The 15,097-nt window shown below is 45.3% G+C and overlaps 1 protein-coding gene across 1 annotated transcript in view; it reads left to right on the forward strand.

Moving 5' to 3' along the window:
* The window catches only part of nid2a (nidogen 2a (osteonidogen)), a 111,671-nt gene that overhangs the window by 4,440 nt on the left and 92,134 nt on the right, over positions 1-15,097 (forward strand). The window contains exons 3-5 of the mRNA XM_084144703.1: positions 6,588-6,826; positions 7,081-7,763; positions 13,392-13,541. Of these exons, the coding sequence (XP_084000829.1) occupies positions 6,588-6,826; positions 7,081-7,763; positions 13,392-13,541 (1,072 nt within the window). The remainder of the gene's footprint in view (positions 1-6,587; positions 6,827-7,080; positions 7,764-13,391; positions 13,542-15,097) is intronic.

The raw sequence follows: 15,097 nt of genomic DNA on the forward strand, positions 1-15,097 counted from the left end.
GAAAGTTTGCTGTTACTTACAACAGTCATGCTAATCACATTAGCGCACGTTATCTCAACCGTCCCGTATACGTGACATCGATCCCGTAGAGGTTAAATTACTAAATAATTTAACAGTGCATCAGTAGTACTTGCTACTGTGTGTTGGAGTATTTTTCAAATCTGAAATTATACTTTTGTTACATTGTTTGTTAGCTCAGCTGGTTAGCTAGCTTTCAGTCTCATTGACCACCAAACATTGCTTACGCTTGCTAGCCACTTAATATAACTTGTTTTCTCAAAATGTATATTAGCTAGCAAAGTTAGCAGTTTTGAATACAATTCCCATCTGCTGTCGACGTCAGGATACGATTTGAGAGCACTAGTTAGCTCCAAAAGTGGTTATAGCTTTGACTGCATGCTAACAGTAAATTCAGAGCCATTCAGCGGCTAGCCACACTACAAACATAATTTTACCAGGTTCCCGTGAACCAATTGTAATAACAGTCCACCACAACATACCCAAGAGTTTCATGATTAGCAAGGGGTAGTCTGTGTTTAATTTAATTGTGTATTAAAAACACAGTTTGAGATCATTGTGAGGGGATTTTTCCAGTGGTTAGAATGGGTAAATATTGTCTGAGGTTGCAATAGTAACTAAGGGGGGTGGGGCTTAGCGAAGGGTCAATTGGATTAACTAACATGTTCGCTAAGCACGAGGGCAATGTTTGTGAAAGTGTGGTCCTAGACACAGTACACAAATAATGCAATACCTTTCATGAAAAATACCAAGATTCTCCCTTCAGCTGCTAATTCATTAACTCTTGGAATCGGGAGATTCGGGGTATTAAGAGTGTCTGGTTGTTCGCTATGAGGGGGGTCCCTCAGGTTGAAATGGATTGACTTCAGAGTTCTGTGTGTGTGCGTACATGCGTGCATGCACGTGTGTGATGAGGAAAGTCCCACTGACTTGAACTGAACAGCCATAATATTCAGTGTCGCCTAGTGATTCTAATGCGTGTGAATGAATAGGCTTTTCTGTTGGACCAGGGCCCACGCCTTCTCTCTCAGTGAGAGAGAGCAGACAGCTGTGACGGCACACTGGAAATATTGTATTTTGTTATTTATTAGTTCTGGGAACGCCTCTGCTCTTGCCCTTAACAAGGGTCCTCCTTGGAAACACCTCCCCTCTTGTTGAAGTCTCTAAGTGCAAGGGAACATGAGTAAACCAAACAATCTGAATCAAAACCATACAGCTTGTTGATTAGAGGCCTTACTGTTCTGTTTCTCTCTTATGCTTGGATCATGTTCGGGGGGTTTTGGTGCCAAAACCACATTTTGTCACCCTAAAGCACAATCTGTCCCCACATTTTATTACATTGGTGTAAGAGAACATGAAAGCAGGCTGTAAAATTAGCAGACCTGTCTGGCAACCCTGCTAATGTGTGTTTGTTTGTGTGTTCTTGTCTGTCTGTCCGTGTGTGTGTCTGTCGAATCAAATCAAATTCTATGTGTCACATAATAATAATATGCCATTTAGCAGACGCTTTCATCCAAAGCGACTTACAGTCATGTGCGCATACATTTTTACATATGGGTGGTCCCGGGGATCGAACCCACTACCCTGGCGTTACAAGCGCCATGCTCTACCAATTGAGCTACAGAGGACCACATGCGCAGAATACAACAGTTGTAGACCTTAGAGTGAAATGCTTACTTACAACCCCTTAACCAACAATGCAGTTTTAAGAAAAATAAGTGTTAAGTGAAAAAGAGATAAGTAAATAGTAAAAAATAAGCAAAATAACAAATAATTCAAGAGCAGCAGTAAAATAACAGTAGCGAGTCTATATATTTACATTTTAGTCATTTAGCAGACGCTCTTATCCAGAGTGACTTACAGTTAGTGAGTGCATACGTTTTCATACCGCCCCCCCCGTGGGAAACAAACCCACAACCCTGGCGTTGCAAGCACCATGCTCTACCAACTGAGCTACACGGGGCCACCGGTACAGGGGGTACCGGTACAGAGTCAATATGCGGGCCACAGGTTAGTCTGTGTGTCCTTCTGTGTGTGTGTGTGTGAGTTCCCATATCGTTGGCAGTGCCTAATGGACTGGTTGGCAGCCTACTCATCTGCAGCTGCGGACCCTGCGGACGCTGCCTCAAAACCTGGCAACAAACAAACAACGGCATCTGTCTCGTGGCATTTTTGCCATTCCACTCTTCCTCTCTCACACACACACATTTCAAGAGGGTCTGGGAGACGTCTGGTGTGTGTCTGTCTGTGTGCTCCGATCCCAGACTGGCCCCTAGTCATCACTGACTCACCCAACAGATCTTTGTGGTAGTCTCCAGTTCAAGTGTTGCTGTGACATGACCAAGAATACACTCCTTGAACATCTTTGATAGACAGTATTAATGAAGTGTGTGCGCGTGCATGTTTTCTGTGCGTATGTGTGTGTAGGAGTTGGACTCTATAGTAAAAGCACACTCTCTTCCTCTGGCTTTTGGTTATCTACTATGTTTCCGCTTGACCGACCGCACCATGGAGGGGAAGAAGAGAGTGTGACAGCCGGTGTGTTTCACTCCGGTCGGAGGAGGGGAAGCGACATTTCAAGGGCAAAGGAAAAACCTCTGGATGATCCCTCTGTGTTTTCCTTTGGGATTGGAACGGCTTTATCTCTTGGAACAACACAGCTCTCCAGCCTACCACCCCTCCAGCTCAACCAAGCCTCTGCAACCACCCCCAGCCCCAGATGTCCATCTCCCCACCTCCCTACCTCCCCAGCTGGTGTTGGGGGTGGGTGTGTGGTGGGTGGAGGATGTTGGAGGTCTGTTGAAGTGTTAGCCCTTGAGCAAATATGCAGTGGTGGAAGTCTGCTCTAAAGTATTTGGAGCAAATCTCAACAATGAGAGGGTCTGGGTGCCATCATCTGCCATCATCTCATCAGGCTCGGCACGGTGACCTGTGGTACCATCCGTCTCCATTCCCAGTCCCCTACCTCCACGTCAAACCCAACACCCCCTTCCCCCAAATGTATGCCCGCCTCCCCATCCCCATCAAATCAAATCAAAATGTATTTGTCACATACACGTGTTTAGCAGATGTTTTTGCGGGTGTAGCGAAATGCTTGTGCTTCTAGCTCCAACAGTGCAGTGATATCTAACAAGTAATATCTAACAATTTCACAGCATATCCCCAATACACACGTGGGAAGAGTCATTTACAATACATCTTTAAACAATCTTGTTTATGGGCTTGTTTTCTGGAGCTGCTCCGAGGCAGTGTGGTCTTGTAATTAGGGAACTTTTCTGTGGCTGTGGGGGAGGGGTGGGGTGGGGGGTGGGGGGGGTGTAATTAGTAAGCCTAAGGGTCTCTCTTCTCTCTTGTCTGTCTCTTGTCTTTCTGTCTCTCGCTATTCTCGCTCTTTCTCTTCTTTCTCTGTCTTTTTCTCTCTCTCCTGTCTCTCTTGCTATTCCCTCTCTCTCTTTGAACCAGATGCATGATTGTCTCTGGGGTCTGGAATGGGGGAATGAGGGTGGAGGAGGGGTTTGTTTTTACTGTGACAGTGGTGATGAAGGTGATAGCTCCGCTCTGGGATAGCTCCTTGGATTACTGGAGTGGGGGGAGGAGAGGAGTGAGGGATTTCATACAGGTCCAGGGTGAAGGAGAGATAAGAGAGGTTGGGGGGGGGGGGTTGGGTGTCTCTGTCCTCAAAGTTGAAAATACCATGCTGGGTGAGATATGGGCCTCTATCACCATTTGCTCTCATTCCCAAACTACATCAGTCTAGGCCTGTAAACTGTGTGTGTAAACTGTGTGTGGCCATCGAGAAGTCGTCTTCTCCTCTTTGACGGTTGAAGACGTAACCCCCACTCAGCCGCTCTCTTGAAGTTTTTGTGTTCCCACACTTCCCACACATTTAATTAAACGGCTCAGAAAACCACACTGCTTGTAATAATAACAAATTGCACAAGACAAGACATCAAGAGCGGGTCCCCTCCCAAGCCCTCTACACATTTAATTATGGTATTTTAAGCCTTTTAGTGGTGTGCAGGACCTCTTTAAAAGGGTGTGAAAACCTGCTTGGAGGGGGAAGAGGTCAGCTTCAAAAAAAAAAACTCCATAAAGGGTATCGGGCGAAATGTTTCCGGGGGGTGGGGGGGCACATTTGGTGAGAAACCCTGGCTTGTAAAAACGGTGACGCGCCTGTAAAAGTTGGAGGACAGGAATGATATTCAGTCAACATTTTGGAGTAGGGGGGTAGGGGGAGAGTGGTGTGAAGTTTAAACATGGGGAGTCAGTGTTAAAATGTTAGGAGGATGACTGTCTGTTCCCTGGGCACTGATAAGGCAGAGGATGAGAAATGGAATGCAGTGCACTGTACTATACATTACTTGGAAAGAGCTGTTACAGAGTTTGATTGAAGCTCTGTTCACTTTCAGTTGGCTCTCCTTTAAGAAGTGTGGCTTTTTGATTCTCAACTCTAAACATTGTGAGGGCAGTGGCACCACTACTTTTGAAAAGTTGTTTGTGTATTGAGGAGTTTGAGTTTTGCACTTCTGTTATAGCACTGATAATGCTACCACTGTGCTTACCACAGTGTTTTTCTTATACTGTTAAATCCTTACTTGAGACTTATACACAAAATGTCAACCTTTGAGTGAATCATACATTGATGTCAATGGGAGTCCAAAATACACATTTTTATTCTGTTACAGTGTTTTCCCTATAAGCGCCGGCCGTCGGCTAAACAGCCGGTAACAGCCTCATTTTCAGCCAGCAACTTTTTCTACGAGAATGCCCTTGTCTGTCTGTGTGTCTACCACTATGCTAACGGAAACTGTCTTCTTGTACATAGAAGGTCTTTCCCAAAAACCTCAAGTAAATGTTAACTACAAAGTCGCCTATGCTTACCTGGCAGAATGATATCATGATTATTTGCATCAATCCAGTGGGTGTTTGTTTTGCAACCTCTACCATGTGCGCTACAGAAACATGGCTAAAGAACAGCCTCTTGGTAGGTGCAGACTTGAATTAAAGGGTAACTACACAAAGAAAATAACAAAAATCATATTTTTCCCAGACCTCAATTTGGTTGCTTTGCTATTAAAAATGCGTGGTTTTGAGAGTGAAAACGTGGAAAAACAGGGAACATTTCTAAACCTGAAAAAACTAAAGCAGAATTAGGCAAAAAATTAAACAGATTTTATAGGGCTCTACGAATCGCATCGGTAAGAGAGTCATTTGGCTCTCTAATTTATATATTGGTAGGCTACTACTGCTTTTTGGCGATTATCTGCAAATAAATGATGAAAACATTCGATGAAGATGGTGAATCCTCCCTGCAGTAACAATAGGTAGTGGAGAGAGAGCCTCATTCTGGTCCAAAATACGATAAAAGAAAGATTGAATTCTTATAAAAGCCCATGATACTTATATGGTATTTTTTAAAGATATTAATATAGACCTACTAATTTGATGAAAGTGTAGAAAATGGAGTAGTCAACTGCTGCTTTCGGTGTAGCAGAAACACCTGCTTCATCATACATGTTGCAGGTAGCTGAAAAAAATGCCGAATAAAAGAAAGCTAAAAGAAAGCATTAATATCATGTGGAAACACTGCCAAGGAAACTAAACGAAACGAAAGCATGGGTTGCTGTCATACCTTGTCAATAGACTGCTTACAGGGTAAGGAAACCAATGTGTCATTTTGTAATTTGGGTGAACTATCCCTTTAATAATAATAATAATAATAAAAATAACTCCTGAGTGGCGCAGTGGTCTAAGGCACTGCATCGCAGTGCTAACTGTGCCACTAGAGATCCTGGTTCGAATCCAGGCTCTGTCGCAGCCGGCCGCGACCGGGAGACTCATGGGCGGCGCACAATTGGCCCAGCGTCGTCCAGGGTAGGGGAGGGAATGGCCGGCAGGGATGTAGCTCAGTTGATAGAGCATGGCTTTTGCAACGCCAGGGTTGTGGGTTCGATTCCCACGGGGGGCCAGTATAAAAAAAAAAGATGTATTCACTAACTGTAAGTCGCTCTGGATAAGAGCGTCTGCTAAATGACTCAAATGTAAATGTAAATGTAATATTTTCTTAGAAAATAGTCCTGATCATATAGGCCTAGGCCTAGACGTTATCCAAAACAACTAACAATACACTGAATTCATACATTTTCAAATTGTAAAGTCACATCTTTCTACTCAATACCACAACTCATTTTACCAATCTGGGAGGTAACCTCGATAAAGTATTCAATAACTTCGCTGTGTATTTCAGATGGAATCAAGGCATTAGAATGTACCAGAGGCCACCAAAATAGAGCTTGTTCAGGGGGGGGCATCTCCCGAGCCCGGAGAACCCTGTCTGGCTACATTTTCTATTTGTCTGGCTACTCCATGTACATAGGGAAAACACTGCTGTTAGCTAGTCACTTGAAATAAAAGCGTCTTCAAATTCCATGTACAGTAAATGCCATGCAAAACATTTCCAATGAAACTGTAGAGGTACAGACTGTAAAATGCAAGGTTGCCAAACTAAAAGGGCTTTGTACAAACAGTGCACTTACTCCACACCCTCCACCCTCTTATCTCCTCTGTAGTTGAACACATTCCAGGCGGTGGTGGCCTACGATGAGAACGACTCCTATGCCCTCTTCCTCTACCCCGAGGATGGATTGCATTTCTTTGGGACGCGCCCTAAAGAGTCCTACAATGTGGAGATTGAGCTGCCGGCTAGAGTTGGCTTTAGCAGGGGAGAAGTGTCCTTTATATTTTCTCGGATGGAGGGACCCTACTACAGCGTCACCAGCAATGAGCAGAGCCTAAAGAACCTCTACCAGTAAGTACAGGACGTCCCTACTCCTTATGGCATAAGACCCAAACATAGTGTTAGTTATATTGAATTCCTTACCTGAGGTTATAAAACTGGGATCTGTTATGAAAGGTTTTTAGTGTTCCAACTGTTCTGGCACTTATTTTACAGAGATGTTATGTAAGGACTTTGTAGCAAGATAGATAGTACATGCAGTTTCTTTCTCCTGAAATGCAGAAAGATGCTTCTTCTCCTCCTTTTCCTTTTCTCCCTTTCCTCAGGGTTGGCAATACTGGCGTACCTGGTGTGTGGCTCTTCCACATCGGCAACCGCTACTCCTTCGAGAATGTTGTGCCCGCCGCTGTGGGTGGCGCCCTCGCCACGCCACCTCCTAGAGGCCAGGAGGGCGATGACAGCACCACTGCAGAGTACCCAGAGGTAGAGTACCATGAAACCTTTGAAGAAGAAGAACCCGACGAGGACTACCCACCCATCGCCGACCCCGACTTCCAGTCCCCAACTATCCCAGAGTTCCTCCAGCCCTCACACCCGGACCATGGCGCCCTCCCGGATCAAGCCCGCCTGCAGTCCTACGGAGGTGACCTTCCTTTAACCTCTGACCCCCAGTATCGTGAACATGACAACCATGGCAAGCCACCTCCAGCATCCAGTCCATCCGGTCCAGGGGAGTACCCGGCCGAGTACCCAGCCCGGGAGCCCGAGCCCAGGAACCAGCCCCACGAGCCCCCTCTGGAGGACGTGCAACAGCAACAGCATCAGCAGCTCCAGCCCCAGGCCCAAGCCCCCCAGGTGGTCCCTCGGCCGGAGCACACGGTCCTGGAGGTGTTCCCCAACAACAGGAGGGAGAGCAGCCCTCGTACGGAGAGCGGTCCCCCGCTGGCCCCCGGTGGCGGACATTTTGTTAGCGTAGTAGAGGAGGAGGACGTGGACTTTGACACAGGAGGTGGGTTCAAGTCTGATGTTTTCTCTTAAGCTAGCTAGTTTAGTCAGTGTTCTTCACTGTGGGGTCCTGAGAACCCACAGTGGATTTGCAGGCTTTTAGTCCAACCCAGTACTAGTAACATACCTGATGCAGCTCATAACCTCCTCTTGTATCATCCTGTATCCTTGTATACTCATGTATATCACCTCTGTCTTTTTTAGCTTTTGTCTGCCTTTCACTCTGTCCATCTGTAAACCAGCTTCCCACTCAAGGCTGGATAGGACCTGTTCTCATTCACCATCATTCCTTGGTTTCATTGTTTATATCTCTGCTACACTCTTGACCTGTAAGCTGGTCACTTCCGTTTATAATTGAAACAGGCTTTCTTCACTCTGACATCATCCAAGGGCCAGTATTTGTATTTATTAGGGATCCCAAGGCAGCAGCTACTCTTCCTGGGGTAAAAACACATCGAGGCACTTACATCACAAATAAAACACAAGATAAAACTGTACATCATATAACATTATAACACCACTACATATCTATAATATAAAAAGTATAATACCACCATACAACAATATTACAAAGTGCGTTTGTTTGTAGAGTGTGTGTGCGCTAGCGGGTGTGTGCGTATGCTTGTGTCTGTTCCTGTGTGTGTGTATCTCTTCACATTCCCCGCTGTTCCATAATGTGTACCTTTATCTGTTTTTTAAATCTGATTCTACTGCTTGCATCAGTTACCTGATGTGAAATATATAGGGTGAACGCACCAATTGGTGAGTCGCTCTGGATAAGAGCGTCTGCTAAATGACGTAAATGTGCCCTTGAGCAAGGCACTTAACCCTAATTGCTCCTGTAAGTCGCTCTGGATAAGAGCGTCTGCTAAATGACTAAAATGTAAATGTAAATAGAGTTCCATGTAGTCATGGCTCTATATAGTACTGTGTGCCTCCCATAGTCTGTTCTTGGGGATTGTGAAGACACCTCTGGTGACATGTCTTGTGGGGTATGCATGGTTGTCCGAGCTGTGTGCTAGTAGTTTAAACAGACACGTCGGTGCATTCAGCATGTCAACACTTCTTACAAAAACAAGTAGTGATGAAGTCAATCTCTCCTCCACTTTGAGCCATCAGAGATTTACATGCATATTATTATTATTTGTAAAAAAAAAGACCCCTTTTTCTCCCCAATTTGGTGATATCCAATTGGTAGTTACAGTCTTGTCCCATCGCTGCAACTCCCGTACGGACTCGGGAGAGGCGAAGGTTGAGAGCCATGCGTCCTCCGAAACACGACCCTGCCAAGCCGCACTACTTCATGACACACTGCTCGCTTAACCCGGAAACCAGCCGCACCAATGTGTCGGAGGAAACACCATACAACTGGCGACCGTGTCAGTGTGCATGCACCCGGCCCGCCACAGGAGTCACTAGAGCGTGATGGGACAACGACATCCCGGCCGGCCAAACCCTCCCCTAACCCGGACGACGCTGGGCCAATTGTGTGCCGCCTCATGGGTCTCCCGGTCGCGGCCGGCTGCGACACAGCCAGGGATGGAACCCGGATCTGTAGTGACGCCTCAAGCACTGTGATGCAGTGCCTTAGACCGCTGTGCCACTCAGGAGGCCCCTACATGTATCATCAAAGGTATTATCTAAGTGAGTTTCAGAGATAGTCAGAATATGAATGCCATCTGTTACTAGCAAGTTATTGATTTCATGAACCTTGTTTCTTAGGCTACATATGTTAATGTGGGTAATTTGTAGCACTTTTCTGGGATGCTTGATTGTTTTTATTGCTTTACTGCGAAGCTTAGCAGAAGTAGACATGCTCATGTTATTTATGTTTGAGCTGATAGTTTCAGGGTGAGCTGCACACAGTGGACTTCCTACTAGGGCAGACCGCCTCAGTGCTAACAGTATAACTCTGGTTCATAGGCACATGATTACTGCATACAATAGCTGTAGGATCAACAGAGGAATCAGGGCAGTTAGAGGGACATAAATTAGGTTACTTACATTGTGTCTGCCAACACCCATGGGATAACGTACATTTGCTGCAGCATTATGACATCTCAGCGATACAATTGTAGGGACTAACTGAGCTGGGCTTGGGTCATTGATAAGTCTCTCAACGCAGCCTTGAAATGCGTGGACAGAGTCCAGGAGCAAAGATGATTCAGATGGACTCCATTATTCCTGCAGAGCATCTTCTGTTTCCAGAAGGTGTCAAAGTTATCTATAAAAGTGATTCCAACAGAGCTACAGCAGTCTTTTAGCCAAGTGTGTAATGTCAGTAGCCTGCTGAATCTTTCACACCTGTGGCCCAACGATGGTACCGGACCTGAAATAATTGGCCACTCTTTGGAATCTTTCAGTGCTAGAATCAGTTCTTTAAAATACATTTTCAGAAGTTAGGAGCTAGCCCTCCTAATGTCGTTTGACCCCACATGGACTATGACAGCGTCAGCTCCCGGCAGCTGCCATAGAACGGTCGGAAGCAGCGTTGTAATGTCCTGTACTCGTGCTCCAGGATAGCACAGAGTATTTCCCCCGGGAACTATGATGTTTCTTACCATAGAACTGCCGAAGAAGACAGCTGGTGCAATGGCAGAGGAAGTCCGGCCGTTCTTTCGCCTCTAGTGGTTTAGGAAACCCCTCGAGGACCAAAGGGCGGTGAGCCCGATGGACCCGAGCCAGCTGTAGTATCCATCGTGGATGATGAATGGGCTGGTGTCTCAGACAGCCTCACGGTATGATGAGGGTGGGAGCTCTGAGGATCTGAACCCGAGGTAGAAGCCACCGGAGAGGGAGACAGATGAGAGGACAAAGGCACCGGAGCCTCTGGATCCAGGGCGGCGAAGCTGTTTCTAGTCTGTGTCTGGTCCGGGCTTAACATCTAAAAAGAAGGCCCCCGTTGCTAGAGAACGGCGAGTGACTTATTTCAATGGATGGTTAGCAGGATCTAGAACAAGAACATCCACCAAGTCATCCAGGAGCATCCTACCAACTCCATTCTGTGTGTAAGTGTGTGTACTCGCTCATGCGCATACATGCTGGCAAGTGTTCGTGTTCGTCTGTATGAGTATTTGTGAGTGTGTACTGTATAAGAGTGTGTGTGCGTGCATGTGTGTGTGTGTACCTTAGCCACAGACACTTAGCAAATAAGCCTGGCGTACAGGCTCCGCCGAGCGAAGGGAGATTCCCCACTCGGATGAGGAAATGCAGTATCCAGAAACCCAGAGAGTCTTTCTCTCTCCTCGCTAGATTGCCAAGAGTTGTTTTGCTAAAGCAGACAAGCAGATGTAGAGCATTAGCCTCTCATCTGGCAAGATGCTCTAACGCTAAACCCTCCATGTTTAGATAATTGATTAGGAGCTTTTAGTGGGCCAGAGCAGAAGGGGAGTTTGGCCAGAGCAGAAGGGGAGTTTGGCCAGAGCAGAAGGGGAGTTTGGCCAGAGCAGAAGGGGAGTTTGGCAAGCTAGTTCATTGTAATTCTGGATGACGAATGACTTGAGGTTTGAGTTTCTCCACAAAGACGTACTGTATGTGTCTGGCATTTTAGTTGGTCTCCCAGCAGCTTACATTGTAAAAACGTGCAAAAACATTCCAACATTCTGTGAGTTCGTAGTAATGCAATGAATCGTCAAATGAAATATCGTCAAAAGAGCTACAGTAAAAGTATGTGTAGTATCTCTCTCGCTCTCTCTTTCTCTATGTCTCTCTCTCTCTCTGTGTGTCAAGAGGGAAAGAGTAAGGTGTGCTCTGACTTCTACTAAGCCTACTTTACGAGGAGAAGATAAGCTAATAGTGTTTTAGGGCTGTCGTTTTCTCTGCAAGGTTCTCAGCTCTGCCATGGTCAGGTATGTAGTGCTGCCGTAGCGCGGGGAAGCGGCGCTCCCTCTCTTTTTTTCAATTTGAATATACATGGAGCTGGTAAAAATATTTCTGGAAAAATGACCACTTACATTCCATGAAAACGATAGAATGACAAACTAAATAAATATGTAGTCTATAGCAGCCTATAGGTTGGTATGATGGTTTCCTCCCTGTCTTCTCTCTCTCTGGCAGTGGCGCGAATTATGAATAACTGTAGATGTGTGCAGAGGCCCGTCGGTCTGCGGCTTGACCACTTTGAGCGGGCCAAATCCGACGTAACAACAGCCACAGCCAGAAAACTAAAATGTCTGTCCTCAAAACAGTTGGTTATGGACTTGGGGCTCATGTACGATGCACTTGAACTCGCCCTACTGTCCTAGTGCTTAGCTTACAGAAATGTACCACCTCTATTGTGTATGAAGAGAAAACTGATCCACCGCATGAACCGTATCATCACACCAACGAGGTCTAGGATCCAAATTCACCGCCTGTCTGCCTTGATGTTCATAAAACTCCACAGACCTCCTCTTGCGTAGTGGAACCCAGAACGATATGTTGACCACTTGGTTACGGTTCTATCCTTTCAGCACCACGTTTCGAAGGGCGCTCAAATCGCTTAAAATAACCCTCATCATCAAGATCTGTTGCCATGCCTAATAGACCTACTCATCACTTATTATTATTACAAATAAAAGATGATCACTTTTCACAATGGTGCTCGTTTAGTAAAGTTAGATCAAAGCTGAATCATTGTCTCGCAAGATCACATAATGATTCAGTAGTATTTTACACAACAGAACCAAATATAATAGCGTTTGCTGTAGCATAGTAGGCTTATACAATGTTGCACCAAAAACACCTCCTCAGTCATTTCTTATCTGAAGCTGAATAGTCAAAACAAATTCCTAATGCTGCCAAAACCCAACAGCGCCCACCACTAGGCAGGCTTTGATTGAATCAAAATTGGCCTACAAGAAAGGCTTATAATTTGTTAACACCATCTGCTTTAATTAGCTTACGAAACAGTAATTCAGAAAGATCTAAATGCATATTCCCATGACACTGATTGAGAATATTTCACCGGTAAAACGTGAAGAATTATCATTCACTATTGACAGTGATGATGGCCTATTTTGAAATTGGGTATGCCTAACTTAGTGTTTGAGGGTATTAAACATATAACATTTTGTTGAGATAGGCAGACGTTGCAATTGGAGGATGCATTTTATGTATGGTCCTATTGTACAATGATATTCAATAGGGTACATCTGTCGGTACCAACTTTGATTGGGAAATGATGACGTCATTACATTTTCCATCACCTAAAAAACATAGCACTACACCACTACACCACCCCCATAGGGTTCCCCCCCAATCACCTCCAGCGGAGTCAGCGTATTTTGACAGATTCAAGTTCTGACTGTTTTCTCTTCTCTTCTTCCCGTCTTTCTTTCTCGTCCTCCCTCTCTGTGTCTCTATCTTTATTTCTGTCTTTGTGAATTATCTACTACCCTCTCTCCCCTCCCCTCCCCTCTCTCACTCCCCCTCTTTTTCTTTCAATTGAATTCAATTAGCTTTATTGGCATAATAAGAAAACATCTTACATTGCCAAATCAAACATAGAGGAACATATTAGATCAATGATTATTAGGAAATAATCTCTCTCTCTCTCTGTGTGTGTCTTGCTCTCTCTCTCTCTGTCTCTCTGTCTCTCTCTCTCTGTGTGTGTCTTGCTCTCTCTCTCTCTGTCTCTCTCCCGCTCCTGCAGTGATACAGTACAGCACAGAGACCAAGGAGACGTGTGCCCGCTTCCAACAACAGTGTTCTCAGAACGCCTACTGCACCGACTACTCTTCCGGCTTCTGCTGCCTCTGCCGCTCTGGTTTCTACGGCAACGGTCGTCACTGTCTACCTGACGGTGAGTCCTGGGGAGGACGGTATAGGTCGTGACACAGGCTCCGAGGGTCACCGCCAGGGTCATAATATAGCATAATGTCACAAATTTATATTTATGGATTTGAACCAGTGTGGTTTTGTCAGTCATACAACATCTGTGAACAATATTTGGGGTTATTGGTGAGAAAATTGTAATTTGGCTTTCCGTACCTGTATTCCTATTTCCACAGTTCACATTGCCTTAGTGGAAAGGTATGTGTGATATGTATGTACTTAGTGTTGCCTAGAGGGAAAAGAAACACACACACTCCAACTCTTTCCATCTCCGAAATACACACACACACCAATTCTCTCTATTTTACACACACCCAAACTCTCACACACTCATCAAAACCTGGTCTCCACCTCCCCCTCTCCAACCCCCCCGGCTCTCTCTCACATGACAGCATCATCTTGTTTCTAGGCCCTGCAGCCATTTCCTGCCAGATCAACACCTCTGACGCAGTGGTGGGCTCCTCAAACAATCCTCCTATTGGTCCCAGGGCCATGCCAAGCTCCTCTAGCCCCTCGCTAGCTGGCTAATTACCTGGAAGTGGCTTGACAGACATTCCTATTTGGAGAGCAGCGTAAACGCTCTCTCTCACACATGCACACACACACACACACACACACACACACACACCCACCCTCTGCACTCTCAACCGCCTCCCTTTATTAGTCTGGCTGCATGTTATTAATCAAGGGGGGTAAGTGTGAGTGTGTGTGTGTCGAAGGGCATGTAAAGTAATGTGGGTGGTATTTAAATTTTTGCTTTATTACAGTATGAAAATGTATGCACTCACTAACTATAAGTCGCTCTGGATAAGAGTGTCTGCTAAATTACTAAAATGTAAAAATAACCAGATGTTTTGGCAGCCAGTCAATGCTTTGACAAATAGAGTCAGTTGACTACTTGAAAGAGTTGGAGGGGATGATGTCACCCTGACTGACTTTCCACTGGGTTGGTTCATCCTCAGGAATGAGGTGTTTTGTCAGAGGCTGAAGTGTCACAACAAACGTGAACACATTGTTCCAGGTAGAAGTGTCAAGGCGAACGTGTGTGTATTGTTCCAGGGCTGGAGTGTCAAGACTTGTCAAGCGTGGTACTTGTGAAGCCTTTGTGTGATTTGAGAGACAGTGTGAGACACTGACAGACATGCATGTGCTTTGATGGAACAGGAACACAAACACACAGGGTGCTTTGTAGGGACCTAGTGTGAGTAAATAGAGGAAAATAACCTATTGAGACTGTCAACACAGTGTCACATAAAGGCATGTTATACAACAAAGTGGGGACCTGAGCCGTATTTTCATAGTGAGATAATTACTACAATAATTCCATATGAATTCAATCAATTACCAAAATAGGTAGGAATAAATGGCACTTCTCAATTCTTGAATTTGAATTTGAATTGACGGAATTGAAATGGAATTGACGCCAATGCTGAAACCTATACGCCCAGTCTATGTCCCCAAAATACCCCCATGTCCCTTCCTGCTACCTCTGTAGCTGTGTGTTTGTTCCTCAAGTCATACACT

The sequence above is a fragment of the Coregonus lavaretus genome (assembly GCF_964263955.1).
Source record: "Coregonus lavaretus genome assembly, chromosome: 27".
Lineage (NCBI taxonomy): Eukaryota > Metazoa > Chordata > Actinopteri > Salmoniformes > Salmonidae > Coregonus > Coregonus lavaretus.